At 34.0% G+C, this 15,360-nt stretch overlaps 1 protein-coding gene across 6 annotated transcripts in view; it reads right to left on the bottom strand.

Moving 5' to 3' along the window:
* Positions 1 to 740: 740 nt before the first annotated feature.
* Positions 741 to 15,360, bottom strand: part of PCDH9 (protocadherin 9) — a 672,836-nt gene continuing 658,216 nt past the window's right edge. For all 6 annotated transcript variants that reach the window (XM_031504809.3, XM_031504811.3, XM_031504807.3 and 3 more), the window contains one exon: positions 741 to 7,552. In XM_031504809.3, the coding sequence (XP_031360669.1) occupies positions 7,179 to 7,552 (374 nt within the window). In that variant the 3' untranslated portion in view covers positions 741 to 7,178. The remainder of the gene's footprint in view (positions 7,553 to 15,360) is intronic.

Below are 15,360 nucleotides of genomic sequence, written 5' to 3'. Positions count from 1 at the left end.
CAGATCCCATTTCCAATTCTGGGAAGGGAAGGGAAGGGAAGGGAAGGGAAGGGAAGGGAAGGGAAGGGAAGGGAAGGGAAGGGAAGGGAAGGGAAGGGAAGGGAAGGGAAGGGAAGGGAAGGGAAGGGAAGGGAAGGGAAGGGAAGGGAAGGGTCCTATGGTATTTTGAAGTGAAATAACAGCAGAAAATGAGTTTCCTTTGAACATTAACATATTTAAATGCCAGTAAAATACTGGCAAATGGCTTTTAAAAATAATCTAGAAACTTCCTATTGAATTTGGTATATCTAAGATTTTACCAACACCAGTTCCCAGTTTTGTTGATCCTTTCCACAATATGAAACATGAAAAAAAAAAAAAGCTGTTTAGTGTACCAGATTTCTGACTAATCTTCTGTTAAATCAGCTGTTATAAACATTATCGGGTGTAGAGTTTTTCCCTATCTGATCCAAGACTTAATATGTCTTTACCTGAGAAATTAAGAATGTATGCTTACTTCTGATACTACAGTCAACAAAACTTAACTACTGTATTATGCATTAATTTTATGTCTGATTTAAAGTACAGATCTCATCCTAATATCAATGGTGGATAAAGGCAAAAAGTAATTTCAAAGCTATTGGGGCACTCTCAACTGTATGAAGAAATTTTATCTCAGCTTCCCTTTAAACCAGGATCGTGTGTAAAGAGATAGTAAACACATAAAAAGACACATTCTTAAAACTCAGTTCACTAATAAATATTGTTATAGATATATATTTAGACAAGAAAAGAAACAGTTATAATTCCCGTACAGTACTTACCCATTTTAACATTATCACATGGTTGTACAAACAGGATTATAACAAGCAAAAGAAAGCACTTTATTGAATGAATAAATAATCAAAAGCATTGGTGAGGATAGTCTTAATAATATGCTGCTTCATACAGTTTAAAGTACATCAAACAACAAAATCCATAGTCCCAAAATTCCATTAAATAATACTGAGTAATTATGTGACCGATAATATTTATGTATATATATATAATTTATATATATATATTTGTGTGTATATAATCATATCATTATGAGTAATTAAGGTATCTATTTACATGCCATGCAATATTAGAATGTGTTGCAATACCTAGGCACAACAGGTGGATTTAAGAATGGCTGTGGGAAAAAAAAAAAACAAACTTATTTTTGAAAATGAGGGACATTCATTTCCTTAAGTCCTTTCTTTTCATAATATACAGTGAGAATTTCAGATACTTTCTGATAGCTAAAAACATCCTCATTTTTGCTATTGCACAGTTAGGCAGCAGTATAAACGTAGATCTGTAATACGGACAGTGAGATGCTGCAGTTAGAGAAATTTTCAAAACATAGCATATGAAATGCATGTTTGTGATATTTTTCTCATTGTGGACCCAGTTCTGTGAAATTCTGAGCTATTCCTATAAGAGGAGGTTTACTGCCATGTTCTAAAGAAATTAAACGCATTCAGTGTCTCAAGAGAGCTATAGATTATTTGACAAGATGTGGACACATGTCAGCACGTAAATGCTATTGTTGTCCAGCAAAGTGATGTGTCTGCATCAATGTAAAAAAAAACAAACCAAAACAAAACAAAACAAAAGAAAACAACAACAAAACCAAAACCAACCCCCACCCAACTTAATTTATTGGCATTTATTTTAGTTTATAAGTAAACTACATGGTGATTTAAAAACCTGGAAATGGCACATTTATCTCTTCTAAAGTGTTATATACTGCTCTATTGACCAGTCTATACTAAAGGACCTGCAATTTCTATTACTAATTATTCTATGGGTCCTAATATTTTTGTTTGTAAGAGGTTTAATAAGGCCTGGAGGATCAGAACCAGTCCCTTTATGTTATGATCTTATTTTCAACTCAATTGGTTTGGTTTAAAACAAAGTATAGAATGAACTATCACCATTTATATATATATATATATATATATATATATATATATATATATATATAATTAAAGCATTTTATCACATAAACAGCTGTGTTAAATAAAGTATTATATTTCAGACAACTCAAACTGAAACTCAAATAATGTGTGAAAAAAGGGTATCTCATAATTTTGCAAGTAAGCATCTACCAATGAGCTTTTTGGAACAAGAGGAGAAGTCAGAGGTGGTTTGTTTTAGATTAGGGGGTAATTATATTTGATGGATGTGTCCACTAAGGTGGTGAGCAGTGCAAGTTAATAAAACTAATGTTAATTGAGTTACAGCTCAACTGTCCGTGATATACTGAGCTGTTTCACACCTCTGGGTTATGTTGTATCATGTTCTCTGTATATTAAAATGCCTTTCTGTGCTCTAGAGCTAGTCCCCTTTTTGAAGTTTTTCATCACAGCAGAAATGATTACAAGTCTGTTAATTAAAGTCAATACTTTGGAACACAGTTCCACAACAGAAGTGTATTAAATAGGAGAGATGGAGCTGTGAGTACTGAGTTGCTTTTACAGTCTGAGCTGGCTCACATGAGGACATGTTCTGTAGAGAACTCTCACTGCTTATTTGTTCATGCTTATGGCAAAGATACATGCCATGAAAAGTTTTATAATCTGTATCAGGTAAATAGTTTATGGTCACAGGAAATCAAAACTTGTCCTTCTGTCTGAATTGGATATGATTCCACTGCTGTGCTCTCATGCCAGTAGCATACTTTTGTAATATACTTTGAGGTACTGCCTAAGGCTGCTAGACCATACCACTGTGTCTTTTGGCATGTTATGAGTCTGTGGCCTGTGGATCCCCTGACATCCCCTACTGCCACATTCCATGACTTTCACTATATCTTCTCTTTCATTAAAGCAACTAATGCCTCCCTTTGCTTAAAACATCCCAAGATTCAACTTCTGATCAATAGTGCAATCTCCTTTTCTCTATTTATTTGTTTTCTCATGTCAGCTACATTAGTCTTTATCACTCCTGCCCTTAACACAAATATACATCTCCTGCCTTTATGCCATTTATGTATCCAAAGTTTCCTAAGTTTGTCCTTTATTTTAATGTACTCCATGATAAAGTCCTTAGGATTCCTTCTGACCTTGAATCTTAATTAAGGTAATAACTCATTAAGGTAATAATCACATTAGGCAAGGAATGTGAATATAATTTTCTTTCTATCTATTTGTTAAAATTTATGTATACTGCATAATCCTAATTCCATTTATTTTTTTGTCAGCCTTTATGCAGTATTCCGTGGAGTTCCAAGTGAACTCCAACAAGGGCCATTGAGTAGGCAATTTCTTAAACTTTTTCTTTAAGAAAATACAGCACAACATTTTTCTTTCATATGACCTCATCATGCTGTGGGGCTCAGTAATCCCACCATCATGCTTTTTCTCCAAGTTACATCATCTATAACGGATCTCAAGAAGACAACTAATCCATCTTCTCCCTCTGACAAAAAAAGTCATGAATTGTTAGCTATTTTTTCTTTCTATTCTTCAAAGTACCAAGCCCATCTCTAGGCAATCTGTACATTACTACTTAAACCAATAGAAAATGTTTCACAGTTCAAGTGTAAACTTTTTTTTTTTTTTTTTTAATGGTTCTGGCTGTTCTGTCTTTAGTAAGAGTTAGCACAGCATAGGAATAAAGTAGGACTAAGTAACTATGTGCATACTTTCTGTTTTCTATTTGGACTAAGGGATTTGGTCAGTGACAGCAAAGACAGAGGACTATGAAAGAAATAATTGGCAAATGTTTTTAGCAGTCTTTTAAGTGTGTGCCTTAAGAAATAAATAAATGAAGGGCACTCAGTCTGAAGGAAAGCAAAAAGCCAGAACTGAATCAGAGCAATCTGTATCATGACAGGTTATTAATAATTTTAAGTAATATTTAGCCTCAAAGATAGTAAAATTGAATAGTCACCAATACTCATCTGTCATCTGCTTGGGTGCAGTGGGATTTGAAATTTTTTAAAGCTCCTCATCTGAGATACCACAGAATTCCTGAAGGGTTTTTCCTTTCTTTTTTTTTTTTTCCTCTTTTTTCCTGAGTTTTAGACAATAGTAGTACTACTACTGATTGAGCCAACCAAATGGTTGTGAATGAACAGGCACCTACTAAATACATGTTTAGGGCCAAATTCAAATTCTGTGGAAACATCTGGGAAACATTAATTTAGCTGAAATGGAATTAAGATGCAGTTCTCAGTGCTGCAGATATTTCCTTCCTTCCTTCCTTCCTTCCTTCCTTCCTTCCTTCCTTCCTTTCCACCCTCCCATCCATTGCTGACTCTGTCTCTCTTGCTCTCTTTTTCTTCTTTATTTCTCAGCTTTTTCTTTTATTTCTCCTGTCTTTTTAATTTAATAACCATTTCAAAGCTGGGTAAGGCCTTGATAATCTAAAATTACACAGAATTTGAGAAAACTAGATAAAATTTTCACCTGCTAGAAATTGAAACCGAATGTGTTTTAGCTTCTCCTGCACAGGTTGATAGCTGGACAATGTATTGAAGGTTGGAACAGACTATAGTTCTTTTTTTGCAGCAATAGTCGCATCTTTTATTTTCTGTCCATGATCAAAATATTTTCAAATATATTCTGTTAAAAAGGTATTTGTAATTAAACTGGTTGGAGCTATTTGGTTTTTCAAATAATTGTTGTACTTCTGGTTTTAATATAGAACTCAGTACATCTTTGCTTTAAAACTCAGCATGTTCAAAAATAGGTACTATTACTGACATATTTTTCAAGGTTGTTCAGCATTTTCTTTTTTTTTATTTTGTTTTGTTTTGTTTTGTTTTGTTTTTACCTGTGCTGCAACAAAACTTATTATGCAGCTACTCAAATTTTCTTTGTAGGAAAGAATTTACTGTATCGTAGTATGACTTAATTCTACTCTCAAAAGAAAGACCAAAGTGTGATAAGTGCTGTATTTCCTATATGCTACCCCTGTACTTTTACAAAGATTCATACAAGGATGCTTATTCCATATGCCTATGTTGGCCTAACAAATGTGGGCTAGATTCTGTCATCCTTGTAATGAGTAAGTAAAACTTTACCCAAATCAAATAATTAATTTTGAATAAGTTCCTACTTACATAGGAATGTCAGAATATAGACCTCCAGGTTTATCATTTGCTGTATACTCCAGTCTTACACATATAGATATGAACTTAATGGACCATGGTATGGCTAGAAAAATAACTGGAAATTCAGAATGAAGCAAATAAACAAATCAACCAACAATAACAGAAGGAAAGAGAAATTAACAGGAATAAAGTCCCTTAGGAATCTGCCCAAGAACTAACACAACACAATCAGAAATTCAGAACATTTATTGCAAAAGCTGAATAACTAAATAATGTTGAACTGGCAAAGCAGTAACAAGGATAACTGGTTAGATATTTATTCTGTCAAAGTCATCAAACAACCCTCACAAACTGACATAAGTACTGCAATAAGCAATGCACCCCTAACCCATTTTTAAGCCTTTTGTACTGTGGAAGAAAAAATAAGTGAATTGCTATATACAAAAGAATAAAGAAAGAAAGAAAAATGTTCTTTTTTTTTGGTAAAAATAAAATAACCTTCAGATTAGCTGAATTTGTTACTTTAAGACTGATGTTTCACTGTGGCATAAGTAACTTGCTTTTTTCTGTAAGGACTTTTTTTTTTTTGCATGCTATTTATTTGTGTAAATCATCTTTCATGCCTTAACAAAAACCATCTAAAAATGTTTTGGATTTGGATTTGCTTTGCGTGCAACTTAGATCTTACTAACATTAGGAGTCACTCTGCTGATTTGACTGAGGTGACATGATACTGGTACCTGCCAGGCATTGACCAACTATGATAACAAACAGCTAAACAGCAATCATTAGAGATTTAACCCTTTAGTTCCCCCAACTAGCCTACCAGGAGAATGCTCTGTTACATCATGAAGGCACAACACATTAAATATTCTGTGGCTATGGTCTAAAATCACTCGTGTTACTACAACGTTAACGCAGATGAAGATCAACACAAATGCTGCTGTTTCAGCAATACAAACTGTCTTAGGTATAGACACACACCTGCCCAACTGGAAAAGCATTATTATTTTAATTTGCTCCTGTAGAATTTCCTCCACATATTTCAGCTGGGATCAACATCAGCTACCACTCATTAAATGACAGACTACAGCTAATTTGATCAAGGATCCCAAACAAATAGCCTTCTCCTTCACCCACCACCACACATTTAAATATTATTTTGTTTTGCAATTTCCCTGTTTTATGGAACATAATGGAAATTAAACAAAAGTTGCTAAGTTTTTAAGCCCTTACAGAAGTATTTTAATTTCTTAATATTAAATTAAAAAAAAAAAAAGAATAAATTCTATCTGAATGCTGGCATCATTTGCTACTACATAGAGAAAAAGGGTTTTTTTCCTTTTCTACAAGCAACCTTTCTTTCTACCCCATCACTTTTTTCACTTTTAATACAAGTGGTTTGAGTTTCTTGGGACATTGTGTGTCAGACAGACTACTAACACAGAAGCACCATCACGGAAAATAAAAGCAAAACAAGAAAGCAAATGAAAGAAATTAAAAAGCAACTGTGAAACACAGAAATATGCTACAGTATCTTTTCAAGTGAACATTATAAGTACACAAAAATTGTGAGTAATAATTGTTGCTATTTACAAGTATTTGAACGCTGATTGACTTACAAGTGTCCACTAACATTGTTAATAGCACAATAGGTTTAATGTTTACAGCTTCAATTGCTTGCAATATGATCTCAAGTATAACGGTCCCAGCATAGATCAATGACAACAAAAGCACAATTTTCTAACTGGATATGCTTTTCAATCTTTGCAATCCACTGAGCTTTTGCACTTTCTCACTCTCCAAATGCATCTTCTGTTTTTCATAGCAGCAGTCCAGGGTCAAAAAACAAAGTAACAAAAAGGGATATTTTCAAACTGGAGAGATCTCTGCAGACTTTAATCATGTCTATTTAACAAAACCACACAACTAGTAGAAACACTCTTTCATGTTGCAGGACATCATACCTTCCACGGTGCTAACATAAAGATATGCGAATGTCTGCTAGGTGAAGCATAGTTATAGAGGTCTACTCAGTACATAAAGCTCTGACTCACATATAGTATTAGCAAGTCTAAGTAAGCTAAAGTCATTGGTCCAAAGTAACCATTTCTTATAGTTGGTGCTCCTTTGGACTCTCCACAGATCCTGGGGCCTGTTTATAAGACTTCAAGTTGGCCAGAGGAATGTCAGTCATGTGGTTGCCAGTGTTGAAATGGCCCTCACTGGAACCATACTGCTTTCGATCACTGAACTGGTTTCTGTTGCTATCTTCTTTCCAGGTCCTGGTCAATGTGTGTCCATTAACTAGTTTGTCCTTCTTAACCCATTCCTTCTGAGGTGCAAAGGTGGAGAGAGGAGACTTTGGCTGTTGGTATGGGCCCAAGCTAGGAGGCATCCAACAGTTGTCTGAGTGACCCAAAACCAGGCATTCTTGAGTACACATCTCTGTAGCTTCAGCTAATCCTCGTGGACCAAGAGGCCCATCTGTAGAAGAAAAACAGAAAAAGAAAAAAGGGGAGAAAGGGGGAAAAAAAGATATAATATTAGATTGTGATATTTGTCATTTAACAAATACATAGACCTCAGGAGAAAATTAACAATGATCCTGCAACCAAATACTGTGCTGGTAAATGCTACATACATTTTCATTCTGCTAGAGAGTAGTTGCTTTGTAGGGAATAAACTCCCTGTATATGCTACCCACCTTGCTTCCAGAAGTGGAGAAGCAGTTCAATTATCCCTATGCTATTGGTCTGAGAACCTATTACTACTCAGATCTACCCTTGCAGATTCTGAGTAAGAATTAATGCTTTTAAGGGCCTATTATTTGGATGAAATCTGTTCTGCTTTCAACTCATCTTACTGCTGAAGAACTTTGGTGAATATACAGCCTACTGCAAACTGAGAAACATCTGTACTATCCAAAACCAGAATTCCCTAAAGGAATGCTCTGTTCACAGGGTTATTCTAATATCTACTGTTTAAAAACACATCTTGATGCATAGTTCTAGGTATCTACCCAGTGGATGAACAGTCCAATGCGTAGTCCCAACAAGTAAGAGACAAGTTAATTTTGCTTGATTTAATATGAAACCAGGAAGCAGTTCAAAACATTGCATCAGGAAGGAGAATAAAATATGTAACTCTTCTGACCATTAAACACATCTCAGATGCTACACAGATACAACCATAAAAGTCAAGAAAAAAAAAGCTTATGTAAATCTGGCACTTTATAAAGAGCCGTTCTCATAATTCTCTGTAAACTAAAAATATAAGACCACAGGAGACAGAAATTAAGATTGCTGAAGTAGTATGCATATTAAATATCTACATAATTTTTCACACACTATTGAGGACACAGCAGGCCAGCTGCAGGCCTCTCACCATCAAGCAGACAGGTCACCCATGCCTTCAGCAACACTAAATTCCTCTCAGTCTTACTGCATTTTTAAATTACTTAATTTGCTCATCTGCTCAAGCTGGAAGCAAAGAAATCACTTTGTGTACTTTTGTTAGATGTTTATCAGTATCTGTGATATACTTTGCCAAGAGTCATTGCTGTGTTGTAATTCTGAGCAAGAATTTCGAGATGTCTTTTCTTGACTTCAAAGTAAATCAACAGGCTACTATTGAAAACATTTGAAGAGTTAAGGAGACATATTTTCTTGATTAACCAGCCCAGTGACAGGAAGGAAATTATAGATTGATTTTTGAGAAAGAACATTAGCAAGTAGGTATGAATAGCAAAGTTACTAATCAGAAGAAAAATGTCAGTGGTGTATCAGAAAAAAAATAAGTATCTTAATAATAATCTAATTGAGACTCAAAATGATAAGTGAAGACACTCTAACAAAGATTTCTCTGTTAAAATACCAAAGAATATTTTGTTCTCTTGTACTCCATACATATACAATAAATTACTCTTACTAACATCTTTTTCTGAACACTGAAATTAACTAAATTAATTTTATGGAAACTCATATTCATTTCCCACTGCTTTTAATCACAGATATAAAAAAAACTCAGACAGATTTGTACATGTAATATTAGCAATTAGCTAATCTTCTTATCTCTGATCAACAACTTTTTGAATACTTAGAGAATATATGGTACTTTGTTGATGTGACCGAATATAATAAGTTATAATAAAATATAATAAGCTATAAAAAAAGATCCTACTCAATTCTCCACATAAGAAAGTGTCTTATTGCTGAAAATTAGAACATGAAAAATGTATAGAATAAATGCTATTTTCCATTTAGATTAAACCAAAACCATTAGGAAAAAAGAAAAAAGCAACTGTAAAGTAGGATCTAACAAGCGATTTAAATGAGAACCATGAATTACAATTCTAAAATGAGACCTGAAAGAAAGGTGCTTTTTTTCTTTTTTTTCTATAAAACTCTCTTTTGAATCCTCTATTATGAATGTCTAACCAAACTTTGGCAGGTACTTTTAGAGAAATTATCCCAAACCGAAACAATTATGAGTAAAGAAATAGCTCACAGTACATTGTTCACTTTTCCAAAAATTAATCTACAGGTAAAAGCGGACTTTTAACTTTGTTTTTCGCTGTCAACTAAAGTTTAGTTTTAATTAGTTTTTTTCCCATTTCAGTGAAAAAAAGTAAGAAATGGCAGAACTATTTTACACCTGCCTACTCTTCCAGTAAACTATTTTACTGAACAAGAAAGAAAAAAAAGTTTAGCAGACATTAAAACTTTCAAAATATAAAGAAAACATTTTGCCACAGAATTACACTTTTTAAGAAGAATGGTGGATGCATTGATGCATTGTGTACTTCTAATCTGCAGTGGAATAAAAGTAACAGGAGAGCCTTCAATATGATAGTTCTGAAGGGCATAAGTTTTTTGTTTGTTTGTTTGTTTTGTTTTTTTTTGTTTAGTTAAATAATTTTCAACAGAGAAGACTATAATTTCCATTTAAAATTTAAATAAGCAATAAGCTGGTTTTACTTAAGAATAAATATGCATGTGGCCCTATAAGCTACATGACAAACTCTTTGGAAGATTTACTTCATGTGTTTTGCTTTCTTTAGTAACAGTGCTAGGCAGTTAATACTGTTCAATTTAGAAGAATTTTGAACATCCTTTGCATTAGCCATCTCTAAGCTGATAGACTTTCTGGAGAGCACTGGAATATTCAGATATCTGCTACTACTGTGAGCAGCAGACAGGAATGGGGTAACAATGCTGAAAAGATTACCTATTCAAGAATAGCTCCTTGGGGTTTTTTCAGCTTAACAAAATACCACTGCTTAGACCTGGAAAGTAAATTGTTGGTCACACCATGTGACAGCTATAGACAGAGTGAGACACTCTTCTTTTAGGAGAGGATTGGGAATCTCAGGGAACACCTGAAAGACACTTCTTTTAGCTGTCTAACTGTTCAAACAGCTCTGAGGTATGTTACAGTCTTCACAAACCTCTACATATGCCTGTATGTAAGAATGTCCAGAATTGAGAAGAGGTTCAGACTTCTACTCAAATGTGTACTCATATTTTCAAGTCCTCTCTCTCATGTTTTCCAATCTGTAAAATGGGGGATATTTACTTGCCTTACTAAAATAAGGCTTAAGTTTACAAAATGCATTGCAAGTCTTCATCTAATATATAACTAAGAATTATAGTTTTAATCACTTTTGGTTTGAGCCATCACAAGAGAAAAATAAATCCACAAAGTGATTTTTTTTTTAGAAATGCAGATCATTAGAATAATATATTTTACTCTTGGGCTACTACAGAGAATGGTCATGCTTACTTATTGAGGAAAAAGGCAGCTTCACTGATAACATGTGTGGTGCCTGCCATAGCTATCTCCAGTTAAGGCCCTTAGATAAATGATAATTGTTTGGTAAATATTGTTGCTAATAATGGTGAATATTATGATTTAGGGGATTCTACAAATTTTCTACTGTGAGATACAAGAAAAAGATGAAAAGGAAAAAACAAAAGGATCCCACCTACCAAATAAAAAGGGCACTGTTTTCACAACTAAGTTTTTTGAGTATCTCTTTTGTTTTATTATATTCTCAACCATAACATTTTATTATTCAGGTTGCTTTTAGAAACATAAAGTGTAATGATCATGAGCAGTATGATAAGAGAGAGATTTTCTGGGGATAGTGTGACTGAAGATTTGGCTGCTATGTATTGAGAAAGCCATAATGTTGACTTAATGGTAATTATCTTTCTCCTCCACCACAGCTGAACAAGAGTTTTCACCCAATTTTCTAAAGTTGTTTCATTACCACATACAATGACACCACTTAAAAACCTGTTCCTGCTGCTTTAATTCTGTAAGTGCATTAATTTGTTTCTTTTCTCTTTGCAAATGTGTCACTGAAATTTCTGTATCAAGCTTTTCCATGCTGAAGTACTTTATTGATATATGGGAGGTTTTTTTTCAAAGTATTTGTTCTCTGAACAATCCATAATCCATGCGGCTGGTTATCAGTCTTGGCTGCTTGAATATATAATGACACAAGTGCTGATAAAACTGTACAAGCCATCTGTCTCTGGAGTTAAATGTTTTGAAAGCAAACACAAAAGTGCATAACAAACACTCCCTTAAATTGTCTTTGTAAATATTTATATCAGATCTTACCCGAAAATGCTTTTTTGTTGTTATTTTATTCTGTTAATAGCTGTCAAGCAGATGCATGACTTTCCTACTCAAAAGCAAACAGGTGTAAGAAGGAAAATAATGTATGCCACTCAAGAGCTGGTCATACCCTAATGCTGGAATTTCTGTGTGGTCTTTTATCTCTTTTTATTATACCCAGAAGCTAAACAGCGATTTCATTGATTAACTTACTGCTGCAATTAGCAACTAGCTTCTGGTGTGATGACCAGCTGCTTTTCAACGTGCTCCTTTAAAACTCTCTTGCTTACAGCCAGAAAATTCATTCTTCATGTCTGAAAGAGTTGAGGTCACAAGATAATTTCCACTCAGTGGTACTTTTTGGTCTCAAGCAACATGAATAGGTACTCTTTGCCTGAGGGTGCTAACATCAAGTACAGTGGATTTGAACATAGCCACAGTTGTGTTTCAGACATATTTATTTAACTTTTCATACGGCATCTTAAAATGAAAAAGAAAACAACAGAAATGTTTTCAGCTCTACTTATCATCAAATACAGAAAGGGAGTTTTTTGAGCTCTCATGGGCTACTTTACTAAATTACGTTTTCTGAGACCTAATGATTTTACAGCCTTCCCCACATATGGAACATTCATGGAACTGAAATGACATTGTTCCATTTCACAGAGATTTTACAACTACTCATATATAAAATTTAAAAATGGGAAAAATATTTATAATTATGAAGATTCTTTTGCCTTTTATTTTGCTCTTAATTATCATACAAATAAATGGGGAAGACTGTTCTTTATTTCTAGTCTAGTAAAAAAAAATCCAAGACTAAAAAATCACACACATGCTGTGTCAGAGGTACTTCCTTGGTATCATTAATTAAAAGAAACAGTGTCTATTAAATATATATATTTTTAGTGACTTATTCCATGATCATTCTACCTGGCACAGTCAATTCACATTACATCTTTAAATTACCTTGTTCAAAGGCCCCTGAATTCCTCCTATAACTGCTGCCAGTTTTAGTAGACTTATCACCTTCTACCCTGCTGCTTCTCTCTTTCTTTCCTGGTGTTCCATCCTCTGTACTCAGATACAGATCAAGAAACCCTGCTACTATCTGTTCCCTGTCTTAGCCAAAACTTCTTTTTCATCAAGGCTGAAATAAATAAAATTGTAAGGTTAGCTTATATCTGCATTACTTAGTAGAGATAATCTGCCAGAATACTCAATTAGCACCATGACAGGAGGGTCGGGAAGCAGGGGAAATAAGGGTGTGTGGGAGGGACTGCCCAGGATACAGAAAAGCAGGAACAAATGTATATTCTGAAAAGGCAGGAAAACCTTGCACAGTAAGATTTTCTACACTATTCTACACTAGTCTGTGAAGTATTTAAGTGATCCAGATGGGTTCCATATCATGTACATGACTCTGTACAAAAACTCTGCATGACTTTTATTCCATGGGCAGCTAAATTTTGAAGGCAACAATATTCAAGTACTTGAAATTTTGTTTCTATCCAGTTGTGTGATGACTGAAGTTTCTTCATATTTATATATTTTCAGAGCTAAGAATGTGAACAAAGTAGAAGTTAAGAAAGTATTCTGCATTTCTTATCTCAAGTTCCTTTCCCCTACACCTTCTCTGCTATAAAAGTTATAATGAAAGGGAATGTCAGTTTGTTATATTTTCTATTTTTTTTTCTGGTATATTTCCTAGAAATTCAATGCCATTATGACTTACAAGGTACTTCGCCATCAGTAATGGCTCTGCTATAAGGATGCTATTTTTACTTGACCTAACTTTTTGTTCCTATTTCCAACTACTTTTTCTGTATTGCCATACATGTATAAAAGCCTCTCTGTATCTCGTGTGCATGGTCAGGAAGTAGACATATAATTCCTGTGTCTGCTAAGCTTCTCAATTACTAGGGGTCAAGTTTATTTAGTGCTGCCTAGTCTTTAAGAACAATAGACACTAACCAGCATGAAGCCTGTGACCATTCTGTAGGCAAGTTGCAACACTCTGAAGTCACAAGGACACAGTCCTTGCAAGAAGGGTCTGGGAAGATGCCACAGGAGGTATTCCAAAGCACCATGGTCTGGAGTAGTGCTCAGCTACAGCTCAAACCCGAATGATTCTTCACTGGTCATACAAACGCAGCCCCATTACTTATCATGGATTGCATACTGTTTGGATCTTTATGCCACTACTTATTTTTGTTTTTTAACTTAACTGGGTGAAACTTTACAATTTATAATTAAAAAAGGAAATAAAAAGTAGATTCACTAGATAATCTAGTGGTTCTTTCTGGTCTTAAAAATCTATGTATCAGCAACCATTAGCATAAAGCTGCATTTTATATAAATGTTCACTGACAAATGAAGCCAATTCTAGCATACCCTTTAAAAATACAGAAGATACAAAATATCTGGGATTTTATTCTGACTTAATACATTCTGTCATTAAAAACAAACAAATAAGTGAATAAACAAACAAACAAAGACACACAAATGACTGCAATTTGTATTCTTAGCTGAAGTGTCACATTGTGGATGCAGACAGTCACCTTGCAGGAAGAGCAGGAGAAAAGAAATGCAAATAGTATTTGGCAAAAAACCCCCCATTTGTTAACAAATAAATAAAGATTAAAAGCTTTACACATCTCTCATACAGATTTCATTCTTTGGGCACAGATGAAAAGTCAACATTTGCAAATGGAGATAGTCCAAATTCAACAATACATGGCCAGCCAGAATAGTAGATCTCTCCCTGAGAGGATATTGTTATTTAGACAGACTTTATGGCATACAAAGAGCAGACAGCATATCTTTATAAATTTGCAACCATCTTCAGTATGGCATGGAATTCATCCATCTTTTCTTCTGCTCAAGCTACTCCTCTGAAGAATGCTATCTCACCTAATTTTATTTCCTCAAAATTGGCATTTTTTTCCTGCCATACATTTAATTTTAGCAGGACAATCTAATGCATAAAATCTCCTCAGAGGATTCAAATGAACCTTTTAAATTTGATTGTATCACTTAATGAGACCAGTGTTCAAATATTTGGAATAATATTATATTCAGAATTAATCTTTTTCATTATGTAGCTCTTCATTTTGCTGCCTTAAAAAATCTTTGTTCCCTAAAGGTGATGATGGATGGCGATAATAAAATATTCATAAAGCATCCCATGGTCACAATCATTTACTATCTTTTTTCTCTTCCTCCTAAATATTTATGATATTTGATCAGAATATTTTGTTGAATTCACTTACAGGCAACATGCTGAGACAGCACCACTTTTGACATGGTCACATTTTCTGATCTATTAATATGCCCCAAACACGAACCTGCTGTCAGTCTAAAACAACTTAAGTCTCTATTTGGAAGATTCAGCCAACTGTTTAACATAAAATCAAATTTTGGTTAATAATTTCTACAAATTCTCTTTGAGAAACGGTAGGATTCAATGTGAAAAAAAGTAGTCAAAATGAGAAGAACTGGCAGAAAAAATAATTACATCCAAGGAATTCAAGGGGGAATACCAGAAAATATCAAAAGGCTATAACTGTTATATTCCAGAAAGCAGCTCATTTAAGGGCAATATAAAAATGAACATATATGTTATGGTGTTAAAAACACACTGTTAATTAAAAAAGTTAATTAAAACT

The sequence above is a fragment of the Lonchura striata genome, chromosome 1, assembly GCF_050655825.1.
Source record: "Lonchura striata isolate lonStrDom1 chromosome 1, ASM5065582v1, whole genome shotgun sequence".
NCBI classification, from domain to species: domain Eukaryota; kingdom Metazoa; phylum Chordata; class Aves; order Passeriformes; family Estrildidae; genus Lonchura; species Lonchura striata.
The sequence above is the reverse complement of the archived record's forward strand: the minus strand, read 5'-3'. Positions and strand labels throughout refer to the sequence as shown.